The 15192-nt window shown below is 39.3% G+C and overlaps 1 protein-coding gene across 3 annotated transcripts in view; it reads right to left on the reverse strand.

Annotated features, from left to right (window-relative positions):
* Positions 1–8576, reverse strand: part of KIAA1958 (KIAA1958 ortholog) — a 62993-nt gene extending 54417 nt beyond the window's left edge. For all 3 annotated transcript variants that reach the window (XM_004677426.2, XM_012721143.1, XM_004677425.2), the window contains exon 1: positions 7380–8576. In XM_004677426.2, coding sequence (XP_004677483.1) covers positions 7380–8550 — 1171 coding nt within the window. In that variant the 5' untranslated portion in view covers positions 8551–8576. The remainder of the gene's footprint in view (positions 1–7379) is intronic.
* Between the last annotated feature and the right edge of the window lie 6616 nt (positions 8577–15192).

Here is a 15192-nt window from a genome sequence, read left to right on the forward strand (position 1 = left end):
GCGCCATGTGGTCACCTCCGGGGCAGGCGGGAATCGAACTCATGCGGAAGTGGCTTTAGATTCTCAGTGCAGTGCTTTAACCCGCTGTGCCACCAAAGGGCCTCAGTATAAATTTTTAAAAGGAAAACATTACAGATATAGTTCAAGTTTGCTGTCCACCTATCCCACCCCTCCATTTCCCCAGAGGCAATTACAATGTATTCGGTTTGTCCTCTTTCCAACCCATACTTCATAATTGTTTTTGTGAGCGCATGTGTGTGTGTGCATATGTGTAAGGAAAAATGCATGGTTTTTTTTAAAAAAAAAAAAAAGATATGCTACTCTAAATATTATTCTACAGTTTTGTTTTTAAGATTTACCTACATTAATAAATGCATATCTGACTGATATTTGAAAAATATTCACAATTTAGTTCTCTACTGATCAATGTTGAGGTTGTTAATGGATTCTTTTCATTGTTATCCCAGTCAGCACACATACACATACACACATACACACACACACACCCCTGCACATCCTGTGTGTGTGTGTAAGTTTCTCGAGGGAAGATGCCTAGAAATTAAATTCCTACATTGTGTGATACATACATATTTAACTTTATTAGACATTGTAAATTGTTCTCCAAAGTGATTGTGTCAATTTGTATTCCTACCAGCATGCCTTCTCTTTCCCATACAACACTTGTGACAATTAAAATTAATAATTCTTGCCTTTCTGATGGTATCTCATTGTTTTAATTTGCATTCCCCTGATTACCAGTGAGCTGCAGCATTTTTCATAAGTGTATTAACTATATGTGTTTTCTCTGATTAGAAGCACCTCTTCATTTCCTTTGCTCATTTCCCTACTGTGTGATTTGACCATTTTTCCTAAATCTGTGGCAGTTTCTATCTGTATTTTGAGTTATGTGCATGAAAAATCATCTCAGGGTGGTTTTTTTTTTTTTAAACTTTGTTTATGAAATTCCTTGTCTCAGCTAAGATTTTTATTTTAAGATTGTCAGCATCTTCCATCTTTTTCTGTTTGTTTCACACACCAAAAAAACCCTCTTTGGACACCAAGGCCATTTTGCAAGATTTCCTTCCAACAGTTTTAAGTTTAAGCTTTACATTTCCACACTTAGATTTTTATAGGAGATATCTTTTCATGCCTGATGTGAGGTAAGGATCTAATTTTATTTAGTCCCACATGGCTGACCAACTGCATGATACCATTCATGGGCTGATCCAGCCTTCTCCCACTGACCTGGGGTACCCTCTCCCCCCTTCACAGAGAGCCCCGTGGACATGTAGGTGTGTGCTGGGCTTCTATCCTGCCCCATCTAATTTATTCCATTTGTCTATCTTTATATCAGCCCATTCCATTTTGAACGCCTACATTTTTGCATAGAACTTACTTAGTACATGTTATAAAAGTTGTAACAGGTTTTCATCACTGCCTTGGTGAAAGGGTCTTTGTAAAAAACTCAATACTTTAAAAAGACATGACAATATAGTCAATATTTTCAAAAGAATGTATTTTATCACATAGACCCTCCCTACATTTCCCTTCCACTAAAGAAAGCCAGGCCAAAAAAAAAAATACTAATCTAAAACCAAGGCTATTTCTTTCTAAGACCTGCACACAGGCATGCCCATAGTCCAGGCTGGAGACCACCAACCCAGCATGGCAAATATGACATAGTAACAGGCTTTCTTTACACTCTCTGTGACACACCTAAGACACCCAACACTGCCACCGCCACTCTGAAAAGTGCCCTTTGATCAGCTGGGGGATGCTGCTGAGGTTGGGGAGAGGACACCCCCTTGCAAGTGGAGACAGTAAGATCTTGTGATACTGTGCATGCAAGTTATCTGGAGATCATGTTAAAAAGTAGATACTGATTCTGTGAGTCTGGATGTTTCTACTAAGCTCCCATATGATGCTGGTGCTAACATCCCAGGACATATTTCATCCCAGATGAAGGGCTATAACTGCATAAAACGTACCTCTCTCCCAAAGAGTACTGAGCATAATTTAATGACAATAATAATGAAAATTAAAACATTAATATGGTAGAAAACGACTATTTCTTAACTGCTTCTTATATGGAAGTTACTGTCTTTAGCTATATTTTTGCATTTGATCCTGAGACAATCCTGCAAGACTGGCATTACTGTCACGCCTTTCCAAAGGATGAGTCTCTGAGCAATACACCAATTTAGCTAAGGTCACAAAGCCCACAGCAGGAAAGGTTGTTAATGGACCTAAGCCTGTCTGAATCCAAATGCCAGAATTCCAAACAGCTCCACTATCTCAGTGCCCAGTAGGCCTGCCTATCAGCTCTCAGATAAGCACTCTTTCTGATAAGGAGGGAAATGATGGCATAAACTGAGCCAGAATTTTTTTCTTATCTTTCAGAATGTATGTCCCAGGTCTTCCTACAGCAAGGTACAGGAAAGGGAGTAGTTAAGAAAATAAATCTCGTTTTGTTCCATTTTGTAAGAAGAGGCATATAAAGTATACATACATAGACGTAGCTAGCTCTACATACGCAAAAAGCACAACTTTTTTATGCGTGGTTATTAGAGACAGCCCTCAGATTACAACACTTTATACCTTATCTTTGGATGACATATGTGAACAACTCTTCTATGTGCCCACCTTAAAGAAATCAAATGCTAAAAAAATTGAAACAAAAAGAACACTCACACAGACACTAATAGGCATCTCTGATTTGCTGGTCTTCTGAAAAATAGAACCCAATATGTCCATGGATGAACGCTCCCCTCAGCCCCGTGCTCAGCTGTGAGATCTGGGGTTGAGGTTCACTCAATACTTTTCCAGCAGAGTCTGGTGCTCCAATGACTGATTTAGGGGCTAGTGAGGACAGCAGAGGCTCTAGGTCTAGCTAGACAAGAAACCCAGCAGCAGCACCCCACAATCACCATGGGGACAAAGAGGGACAATTATCTCCAGGTGAAGCAAACAGAGGAAGCTAATGTGAGAAGCAGAATGACAGAAAGGAGGTATTATTTGAATCCCAGGTTTTGAAAAGCTCATTCGAACATCTGTCATTGGATGATAAAGCAACTCATTTTCTCAATTTATTTTAATTCAGGTTTTCTGTTTCTAGCCATTGTTTATGTGTGTCAAACAGACCAAATAACTGGAAGTAACATAGAATTTAATTTTTAAAAGCTCAGTGAATCAATTTCACATGTGTATTTTTTCCAAAAGTATTCTATTAAACATTCTGGACTATCCCCTGCTTTTTCACTAATTATGTTTGGTTTTGTAAAAAATAGAAACACGAAAAATTGGAAGCAAAAAGAAAAAGAGATCAACAAAACCAGAACTAAAAATATAGAAATATATCCAATTGCTAACAGAAATTTGGTCATCAAGCAATTCAGTGGAGAATGGAGCTTATTCAATAAATGATATGGAAGCATCTGGCTACCTACAAAAATAAAGACACTGAGGTCACAAAATTAACGCTGAGGTTATCTATCTATCAGTTAAGTCATCTTTTAACTGCAGAGTTAAATGTAAAGAAAGGAGAAAAGGGAAGGAGAGGAAAATGAAATCACAAAAGAACTAGACAAAAATACAGTAAATGTCAGATCCAAGGTATGAAAAGGACTTCCCAGGCAAAATACTGAAGACAGAAACGATGAGAGCTAGCTAGGCAGCAGTGAGAAGATGAAAGAAGTCTCCATAAAGATAAAAGAATCTGTATTTCAAAAAATGCCATCAACAAAATGAAAGGTTAATGGAAATATGGGGAATATATTTCCAGTATATGTAGTAGATTATGATACTCCTAATGTATATGAATTTTTCAGAAGATAAAGATGATAGCTTCAAAAGAAAAAACATACTTATTATAAATCTGATAAGCAAAAGTTGACTGTCTGCTACCATAAAATGTGCAGGAAAAGAGTCAATAAAATAGATCCCTATAGACAAAATCATACAGGAAGTTGTGTGAGGGTACTTAAGAATTATACTCATAAAACCCCAACTCATGATGTAATAGAGATCTAAATTTATGACAAATGACCGAAATTTATATAAAAGCCAAAAAAATTAATGGAATCTAAGCCATTGGAAGATAGTCAATAAGTCCTCTTTAATCATTACCGTTAGTGCTGAGATTTGATTTTTGCAGTATGACAGAGCTGACATGAAAATTAATGATTTTATCTATACCTTGATTAACATTTTATGATTTTGTGAGTTTAGCACTGAACAGAAATAGGGTGATTTTCCACTAAGAAAATAAAATGGCACCAGTCAAACAAACAAAATGAAACAATTTCTCTGTGTTTTTAGCTAACTCAACAGTCATTTGTCAAATTATTTTAAAAATATTATTCAACGATATGTAGTATTTCTACAATGATTTGATTTAAAAAAAAAAAAACAAACTATGGCTATATTAACATCCATTTAAAAACGATCTGACTTTGCTTTCAGCTAGTTCTTTCAAAACCTTTCTCTGCTTAGTCCCAAGTATGATTTACATATTAACTATGCAAAGTCCATCTGGTACATATTTATTGTCATAAAGCTAGACTGTAAAATTTAAAAATAAATATGTTTAAAAGGAACAGACAAAAAGAAATAAAAACAAACCCATGAAATCTGACTGCAGAATTAAGGCTACCAGCTGGGGATGAGAGGGTATCGAAACAAAGGAAGTCGAGGGACCCACTGGACTGTGGTGGAAGATCATGGGTGCCCTGGTGGCAAGGGTAGCATGGTAACACACATCTGAACAAGTGTGAACCTGTATCCCTAAATCACAGTGTTGTAAACCAATACCACCTCCATGAAAAATGATATCTAAAAAAATGTTTAGAATGTAGACTTTCAAACATACAAAACCTAGTAAGATTAATAAAATTTTAAAGCATGGCATGAGTTTGTGTTCAAAGAACAAAGGTAAACTATAAGTTAACATATATATCTCTCCCAAAATGTCAATCAGATTTTCACTTGCTCCATTAGATGTTTCCAGTGCAAACAGTGTTTCTCTAGAGCTAATACTATCTTAGCAATATAATATCTTTCCACAGAACAATGGAGCAAAACATTAGGATCATTCCTGAGAAAATTCCCATTACCAGTTTTTCATGTTATTTTTCCTGAAGGTTCAACTCCAAGTCAAACCAATCCTTACGAAAGTAAAGTCAAATTACAGTTTATGCTAAAAAGTTTATCATATATACAGCTTACAATAGAAAACAGGCCTGGCCAAAGGACAGCTTATATCCTTTCTCAAAAGAAGACATACAAATGTCCAATGGTCTAATGAAGAAAGTGCACCAGTGGAATTAGGCTAATGCAAAGCAAAATCACAATGAAATACTACTCTGCATACTTAAAAGCACATAGCTATTATTTTTGATGGAAAATAAAAAGTATTGATAAGCATGGGAGAAAAGAAGCTTTTTACGTTGTTTACATTTAGACTGTAAAATGATGGAGCTGCTTTGGAAAACAGCTGGGCAACTCCTCAAAAAGTCACACGTTGCCCGTGCAAAATGAAATGTACTTCCACAGAAAAATTTGTCTATTAACATCATTATTCATAATAGTCAAAAAATGTCCATCAGTTGGCCCCTCCCTGGTGGCTGGAGGGTTAAAGCACAGCACAAAGAGGCTTAAGCCACTTCCGCATGACTTTGATCCTGCCTGCCTGGGGGAGGAGATCCACAAGGTGGGGCAGACCTCTCTCCTGACCACCCGCTGCTCCCCTCAGCAGTGTACTTCCTCGATCTGCCGGTCCTGCTCCCCGCTCTGTCCCTAAGAATCCTCTTACCTTCGGTGTCTCTGGCCTGTACCCCAGGTCTGTACGAATAAATAAATAAATCTTTAAAAAAAAAATGTCCATCAACTAATGAAAGGAAAACACTAAAACATGGTACATTCATTCAATGAAATACTACTTGGCAATAAAAAAGAAAGAATGGCTGATCTATGCCACAACAGCAAAATCTAAGCCAAGAAAGCAGCAACGAAAGGTCACAGGTTAGAATTCCTTTCAAATGATGCAGAAAATGCAAATCCATGGAGACAGAAAGTAGACTGGTGGTTAACAGAGATGGGAGAAGGGAAAACTAATTGTTAATATATATAGCTTCCTTCTGGGGTAATAAAAATATTTTGAAATTAGATAGTGGCGATGATTGCACAAGTCTGAGTATACCAAAAATCGATGATTATACACTTCAAAAGAGTGAATCTTATGGTGTATGAATTAAATCTCAAGAAAACCGCTAATAAAAAAAAACTGAATACATTAAAAAGCATAATACAGAATTATAATAATATATACGAAGAATGACATATGAATCTGTTCATTGTATATTTCATTAATAATACCATGACTGTGTTAGGAATCAAAGGTTCCTGTTGGTGATCTTAAGGGTGACACTAGCATTGAGAGAGCATATTTATACAGCACTTTAATTTAAAAAGCTATAGAGTGAAACACGGTTATCTCAGAAAGCTTTTTCCAAAATATACGTAATTCTTAAGAAGAACTAAAGTGAAACCAAAATAAACCACCAATTTCATCTCTCTACAGAGTCTGAATTGTCTGTTCCTTCGTATTCATGGTTCTACTTCTGACTATTGGACTTGAATCACGAACTCAAAAGCATGGCGCCTGAAACCCCTGTTGTAGAATAGTTCAGATTAAATACTCGATGTTAAAATTACAGAACATTAGAATAACAGAATTACAGAGAGGGGCCTCATGTAATCATTTTCTTCTCCTTTTAATCCATTCCAGTTAGACTCACATGTTCCAGAAATGCAACTGTCTAACAATTTGAAGTTCTGAGAGAAAAGATCAAATACTTCTTTTTGGAATGTTCATTCCTTTACTTGAAAATAGAAAATTTTGTTTTAAATAATCACACCAACTAAAATAAAGAGACAGGCCAAGTAGGTCCAGACAAATAAGTAATAGGAAAACATTAGGTCTATGACCATCATATGCCCAGCCAACATCATTTTAACGTCAAACAGCAACCAGGTACCTTGACACTAGCAGAACATAAAAGCCCTTTCAAAAAATAAACTTTACTGTATAAAAACTCAGGAGAAGAGCAGATACAAACCCTCACCTAGCCATGCAGTCTCAACAGCACAAGCCTACAACTGTCCTCTCAGCCCCGAGATACAGCACGGGGGTGGATGGCCTCCATTCAGATGCACCTCCTGCACTGCACCACCTGCGGTAATACATTTCATCATTTCGATCTTCCTGAGAGTAATAAAAGCCTGAATTCTAGCACACCGAGTCTACGGCTTACAAGTGCTGGCGGCGCAGAATTCTTTGCTGCATAAGGCTGAGGGACCCGCCGTCACCTCGTATGCCATACCTGGTATGCACTGTGCTGTGGCCTCGGTGGTTATGGTCGGCGCGACGGGAGGCTGCTGCTGGCTGGAGCTCACTTCTGGCTCTGTGTTAACGGAGGGGGAGAGGGCTACCTCACAGGAGGAGACCTGGCCAGGCAAGTGGGGCAGGAACTCTTCAGAGGCAACTTGCTCATCCTGTCCAGGCAGCTGCAGGGCAGACAAAGGGATGCTGATCTGTTTGTTGGGGTGAGACGTGCTCACAGGCATCTGCATGGCCATCTGCTGGCTAGTGCCATGGGCTCCAGGAGGTCCTCTGTTTGGCGAGGCCAGTGATACCCTGGCAGTCTTCTGAACAACCGGTCTGGACATCACAGAGGGGGATGCAGACACACCGTGAGGCTCAAGCTCGGTGCCAATGGCAGATGTTACGTGGGGAATCAGCTTAGCCGACCCCACACAAGAGGGGCCAGCATGGGTCTGAGGCTTGGGTTTTGCCATCTGTGTCAAGGACAGGGCTGGCCCATCTGCCCCTCCTGTCAGCTCTGCATTGGCCACAATGTAATAATCTTCGGGAATCTCCTGTTTGATTTTTTTAATAATGACATCATTGCTACATTCATCAACCATCTGAGTCTGGGAGCTTGAGTGGAGAGAAGATGGGACTAATCCAGGCCTTTTTCGAGTGATGCTTTGAGGTCTTTGGGTTTGGGGTTCAAAGTCACTATCTTCATCTGTTACTGAAGACTCACAAACCATGTCAAACAGGGTGTTGTCATCTTCATATTCTTCAACAGCTTCGTCCAGCTCAGAGGGCTCGCTGCAGTAAGAGAAGTCACAGGAGTCTCTGGTCCGATTGCAGTCTAGCTTGGTCTTCACTGGACGCCCAGGGTACCTTTCAACAGGGCTTGTTTGTGTCTCAGACGGTACACCGATTATGCTGGGACTATCAGAATTAAAACTTCGGTTATCCTGGAAACACACCCTTTCTTGGGACCCAGCTCTGCAAGTAGCTGTCAGTGGCCAGTGGTAAGCGTGCCCGGCACTGCAGCCCCACATCGCAGTCAGGTTCCCATGGGAACCTTCCGAAAGCAAGTGTTTCAGGTTTGGGATGAGGCTGCAAATAGTCCCATGGCTGTGGGCCCAGCTGACCAACTTGGACAGATTCTCAGATGAGGTATGAAGGCAATCCTCCATGTTACAGGATCAGCAGTGTCTTTCCTAAAGAGAAATAATCAAAATTAGAAGCCATTATTACCCCAAATATTCCCATAGCTCAATTACTTCAATTTCCTTGAACTATGAGCATGTGGCATAAAAAACAAAAGCCCTGGGCCCTCCCTGTGGCACAGTAGGTTAAAGTGCAGCACTGTGGAGCTGGCTACAGCCACTTTAGAGTTTGATCCCCGGCCAGGGAGGTGACCCACATGGCGCGGCAGACCTCTCCTGACCCCCCCGCTGCTCCCCTCAGCAGTGTACTTCATCAATCTGCCTGTTCTGTTCCCCACTCTGTCTCTGCTGAATCCTCTCACTGCCCCTGCACCTCTGGCCTGCACTCCAGTTCTGTATGCACAAATAAATTTTTTAAAAAATAAAAGAAAAGTCCTTTGAAACGCTGTCTAGTTAGTATCACTGCATGTGGGAAGGAACAGAAAGAGAATACAGGATAATGAAAAGAGAGATTTTTAAGGAAATTTTTGCTAGATTACTTTTACAGTAATAAGGAAAGAGGGAAGGAAAACATAGGCAACAAAAAAGAGATGAGTCTTTTCATGGTACAGCTAACTTCCAGCATTCACAAGAGAGATTTCAACAGACCCTGAATAATAAAAAGTGTGGATTATCAACCTAAATGCCCAAAAGATGACTAGATTAAAAAGATGTGGTACATATGCACAATGAAATATTACTCAGCAATCAAAAAGATATTCACATGCCTTTTGCAGCAACATGGAGGAAGCTGGAAGGGATCATGCTGAGTGAGATAAGCCAGAAGGAAAAGGAAAAATACCAGATGGTTTCACTCACAGTGGGAGTATAAAGGACCAGGGGAGAAAATAATAATAATAATGAACAACTATATACTAGAGACATTTTATGGGGATGGAGTGGGAAATGGGATCAAAAATGGGGGTAGAGGGGAAGTGCACTGGACTATGGTGATGGTACACGGGTGATCTAGTGATGGGAAGCCCATGCAGATTAGATTACACAAAATGATGTAAAAATAAACTATTATTTTTTTTAAAAAAGTATGGATTATATACATCAACCAAGGGGATGCACTCCTAACTTCCCCTCAGCCACGAGAACTTCAGTGACAGAGGCAGAGCCAACAGAGAGGCTGGATCCTGTTCCAGGACAGACATCACCCTCTGCAAGCAACAGACAGCAGTAAGCTGTGCCCTAAGGAGAGAAAAAGGGGCTGCATTTAGACAGGAGAGAAAGGATGGCTAGAAAAGTCTTTAGCAGAGAACAGGCATGAAGAGACCCTAGGGCACCCTAGCTGGGGTCAAAGCAGAGGCAGGCAACAACCACAGTGAGCTAGCTGTGTTGGCATTGCAGACCCTTGTCAACCTCAAAAGCAGACTTTCCAACTGCTCGCTGTCTGAAATTTCTGAAATACTGCTTTTCATCTCATAGACATGGCCGGCATCCCAGTATTTCCATGCAAAAATAAGCAAATATATCTTTACAAAACAGAGTTGGTCAAAAGACACAGTTCTCTGGTCAATAATATGTAAATGTGAGTCACTGGGTGACTCTACAAAGCCACTGTGCAAAAGACTCTGATCAAAATGTTGAATTAATATGAAACAGAAAAGTTTCCCTGCAACCTAAGCCCAACAATACCGCATAGTATGTAACACGTCCAGATAACATGTAACATGTCCAGATGCAAGGAAGGAAAAAGTCCAGGTAAAAAAGAAGCCTGCCTGCCTTGATAACTGTTTAAAGTATTTAAGAAAACATGATAGGTTAAACTGGAGTAAACAAAAGAAATTTAAATGGGTTGAGTGCCGCTGTACATGTTTTAAAGTTTAAAGATTTAACCTCTTAGACTTACAAACTAGCTGTGCCCTCTGTCCTTCCTCTTCTTGTCTGGAACAAGGCCAGGATGGCTGGAGTTCTAGAGGCCTCCTGGGAGTATGAACTAGGAATTCCAGGATGGGAGAAAAGAGTTTGGGTCCCCAGTGATACCCCGGAGCTCAGACATCAATGGTGAATTGCCTAGGATTCCTTGTTATGCAAAGGAAAAACGACCCCCTAATCTTGTTTTGAGGATCTGATTACACAACAGCTGAACTCAATTACTAATAGGCTAAACAAAATACAATCATTTCTGAATTTCTAAATCTTAGAGAAGAATCCTAAATTTTCTGTGTATCATACTCCAGTTCAAATGATTCTCAATAGTACTCCACAGATACATTCTTGGAAGACCTATATTCTATGTCATGATATTTATAAATGTTTTCATTTTAATCATAATAAAAACTACAATTAATGTAAGTATACTATGAAGCATCTAAACGACCTTGTGAAACTACCACCATGTAATTGCAGGGCCCTTTTCCTTTGTATCTATACTCGCATGGAATCACTTAAAGTGACATGACTCAACTCTCCAATTTGTTGGGAAACCTGGTCACACTGTGTATTCTTTTTTTTTTTAAAGATTTATTTATTTGTGCATACAGCACCTGGGGTACAGGCCAGAGGTGCAGGGGCAGCAAGAGGCTTCACCAGAGACAGAGCGGGGAGCAGAACAGGCAGATCGACGAAGTACACTGCTGAGGGGAGCAGCGGGCGGGCCAGGAGAGGTCTGCCACGCCATGTGGTCACCTCCCGGGCAGGCGGGAATCGAACTCATGAGGAAGTGAATTTAGCTTCTCAGTGTTGTGCTTTAACCCACTGCGCCACCAGGGAGGGCCCACACACTGTGTATTCTTTTTAGCAGAGATAAATACAAACCTTTTTTTTATTAATAATTTCAGATGAAAGGCATCATGAATTGACATAAAAAATGGTATCTGTGATAACAGACACAGGTTAGTAACAAAATGGGGTTGGAATAAATTATATATATTCATAGACAGGAAATAATAAAAATGATGGAACAATATTTGAATGAAGATGTTGTAACAGCTCATACATGTAAAACTGATAGAATCAAAACAAAATTGTGAGGGCAAAGAACTTAAAAATATTTTACTGTCAGGCAGTACTGACTTACTGGACACACTCAAAAAAAAAAACATAAGATGAGGTGGACACAAATTTTAATTTGGCTAAAAAACTTTTCCACTTAATTCCACATTAATCACCAATTTTTAAAGAACCCCAGGCAGTACTAGCAAGTCACTTCTGAGTCACTGGCAATCTCATAAAGAGGCTCTTATACTGTCCTTATCAAAAATGAAAATATTCCCCCACTGTTACTATTAATATATTTCAACCAGGCAAGCAATGTTAACTGGTAGCTAGGAGGAATACACTGGTCACACTTCAGTGGAACAAGGTGTCCAGAAACAGACACACCTGATTTTCAATGAAAGTACAAAATTCACCAGGTAAATAAAATCTTTTCAACAGATGGTGCTGGATCACCTCGATATGCGTTTTTAAAAAAAACCAACCTTTCATTGTACCACACATAAAAAAGGAACCTAAATCTAAAAGGCCTGAAACTAGAAAACTTTCAGTAGAAATCACTGGAGAATATTTTGTGTGAGCCTGGAAGTAGGCAAAGGTTTCTTAGGATGCGAAACTCATCACCAAAAAGTGTGGTAAATTGCCATACATCAATTGTAATGGAACATTAACAGAGATAGAGAAGGTATCCATTCAACTTGAATGCACTCTACATTAAGTTCCTTTAAGTAACTTTCAGTGCTTTCAAATGAAACTTGGGTATGGCCAAAACAAATGGTGATGATGTCTGAACAAACACTAGTGACTGACAAAGCTAGAAATAAAATGAAATAAAACAGAGCATGGGAGGAATGGCTCCCTTAAAAACTGGGATTAATGGCCCTCCCTGGTGGCACAATGGGTTAGGATGCAGCACTGCAAGCTGGCCACATCCACTTCAGTGAGTTTGATCCCCGGAGGTGACCACATGGCGCGGCAGACCTCTCCTGACCTGCCCGCTGCTCCCCTCAGCAGTGTACTTTGTTGATCTGCCTGTTCTGCTCCCAGATCTGTCTCTGGTGAAGCATCTTACTGCCCCTGTATCTCTGGATTGTACCCCCAAGTTCTGAATGAATTAATAAATATCAAAAAAAAGTAGGGGAAATTAAAAAAAAACTGGGGTTAAAGTTATTATATTTTTCTTATATACTGAGAATAACATATACTTTCTATTTTACTTTTCCACTAATTAAAACACTTAGAATCTAAGGAGTATATTATATAAATATGGTTAAAAAGCTTTTCAGCAGATCTTTATATAATTCCCATTTAAAGATGTAATCTATTATGTATACAAAATATAGAAAAGTAAAAAACAACTGGGATTTTTGCCCCAAATAATGTGTAAAGAAAAAATTCAATATTAATGCATAAAAAGAAAATACTACTTATAATTAAAGGATGGAAATTGGGCATATTTTACAATTCAGGCTGGATATATTTCCCAAAATTTAAAACACATCTATTGTTGCAAAAAATTATATGTAAATTACATAAATTAATACAGGTATTAAAAGCAGGCTTGCAAATTAAGGAATTAAGAGAATATAATATTTGTCTTCACTTAAGAGTATTAATTTTCAAATGTCACAAGCACCATACAATTTATCACATAATTTTTAGAAACAGATAAAAATAAAATATTTTACACCTAGCAATTAAAAAAAAAGTAAAACCACATACGGGCCCTCCTGGTGGTGCAGTGGGTTAAAGCAAAGCACTAAGAAGCTAAAGCCACTTTAGCATGAGTTTGATCCCCAGCCCTGGATGTGACTCACATGGTGCCGCAGACCTCTCCTGTCTTACTGCTCTTCTGCTATAGCAGTGTGTTTCAGTAGATCTGCCTGTTCTGCTCCCACTGTCTCTGGTGAATCCTCTTACCCCCTATACATCTGGGGTGGAGGGGTGACATCCAGTTCTTGTACGCATAAATAAATTAAAATAATGCTTAAAAAAAAAAACACTAGTGTAGAGACTGGAGTTATGCAGCCAAAGCCAAGGAAAACCACAGGTTGTCAGCAAACCAACAGATGCCAGGATAATTTCCCTACAGGTTTCAAAAGGAAAACAACCCTGCCCACATTTTGATTAGGACTTCTCGCCTCCAAAGCAGAGACAACATATTTCTAGTGTTATAAAGCCAGCCACTTTGTGGTACCTTTGTTCAGTAGTCCTGGAAAACTAATAACCATTGCATGAGGCATTCTAAAAATAAGACTAGAATTCTTGACTTTGAGAAGGGTAAAGTTTAATAATATGTAAATCAATTAATTAATAGATGGTACAATATAAATAAATGTTCCAGATCTGGGGATAATGATTAATTTTACTTTTGGGACAGAAAACGCAAATGAGGTTAGGGTGTGCTTTCCAAGAGAGTTGAAAGGGTTGTAGACAAATGCAGTGACCTGAAATGTAATGATGGTTTTAGCTGACTTACTACTAGGGCTGTGATACGTAAAGTGGGAACTATTAAAAAAAAAAAAAACTGCAGAGAAATAAATGCAAGAGTATGATATCCTTTGTACACCACACAGAGAATTTGAAGTTTACTTTAAAGAACTTGAAGTTTACTTGGTGAAGTTTCCTTTCTTTTGTTTTGTCTTTAAAGATTTTTTTATATCCATACAAGAACTGGGATACAGATCAGAGGTGTAGGGGTCAGGGGTTGTGTGAGAGGATTCACTAGAGACAGAGTGGGGAGCAGAACAGGCAGATCAAATGAAAAACACTGCTGAGGGGAGCAGCAGGCGAGACAGGAGAGGTTTGCAGAGCCGTGTGGGTCACCTCCCTGCCCAGGGATGGAACTCGTGACATTTGCAGGGGCTGTGGATAGCTTCATAGTGCTGTGCTTTAACCCACTGTACCACCAGGGAGGGCCCTACTTTGTGAAGGTTCTTGATCAGAAAAAAAGATGTGGACCAAACCTGTGTTTTAGGTTTTGAGATTTATGAAGGTTCTTTTTTTTTTTTTAATTTTTTTTTAAGATTTATTTATTTGCGCATACAGAACTGGGGTACAAGCCAGAGGCTCAAGGGCGGCTAGAGGCTTCACCAGAGACAGAGTGGGGAGCAGAACAGGCAAATTGACGAAGTACACTGCTGAGGGGAGCAGCGGGCATGTCAGGAGAGGTCTGCCGCGCCATGTGGCCACCTCCAGGGCAGGCAGGAATTGAACTCATGTGGAAGTGGCTTTAGTTTGCTGTGCTTTAACCCGCTGCGCCACCAGGGAGGGCCGATTTGTGAAGGTTCTTTATCAGAAAAAAGACATGGGCCAAACACAGGTTTGGCCCATCTAATAATAGGTTAAAAGGTGGCAAAGGATGGAACAGGTGACTTTAGGAATCTAGACTAGAGACTGCGAAAATGGAAAAGAGCAGATGTCAGGAGATAATAGGCAGTAATATCAATTATGCTTGCAAGTTAGTTATGCCTTTGCCAAGAAACAATTCAAAAGTTTTAAAATAAAATTTCTCCTGTCATGGAAAACAAACACCTTAACCTCAGTCAATAAATCAAGAATGATATTATATAAAAATATTTTCTAAAGACACAAAAACGCTGATTCAACATTATTAACACCTGCACCCCCATGTTTATTGCTGCTTTATTTACAATTGGAAACACATGGTATCAACCCAAATGC

This window comes from Condylura cristata, unplaced genomic scaffold (genome assembly GCF_000260355.1).
Source record: "Condylura cristata isolate star-nosed mole 26May11 unplaced genomic scaffold, ConCri1.0 scaffold00006, whole genome shotgun sequence".
Lineage (NCBI taxonomy): Eukaryota > Metazoa > Chordata > Mammalia > Eulipotyphla > Talpidae > Condylura > Condylura cristata.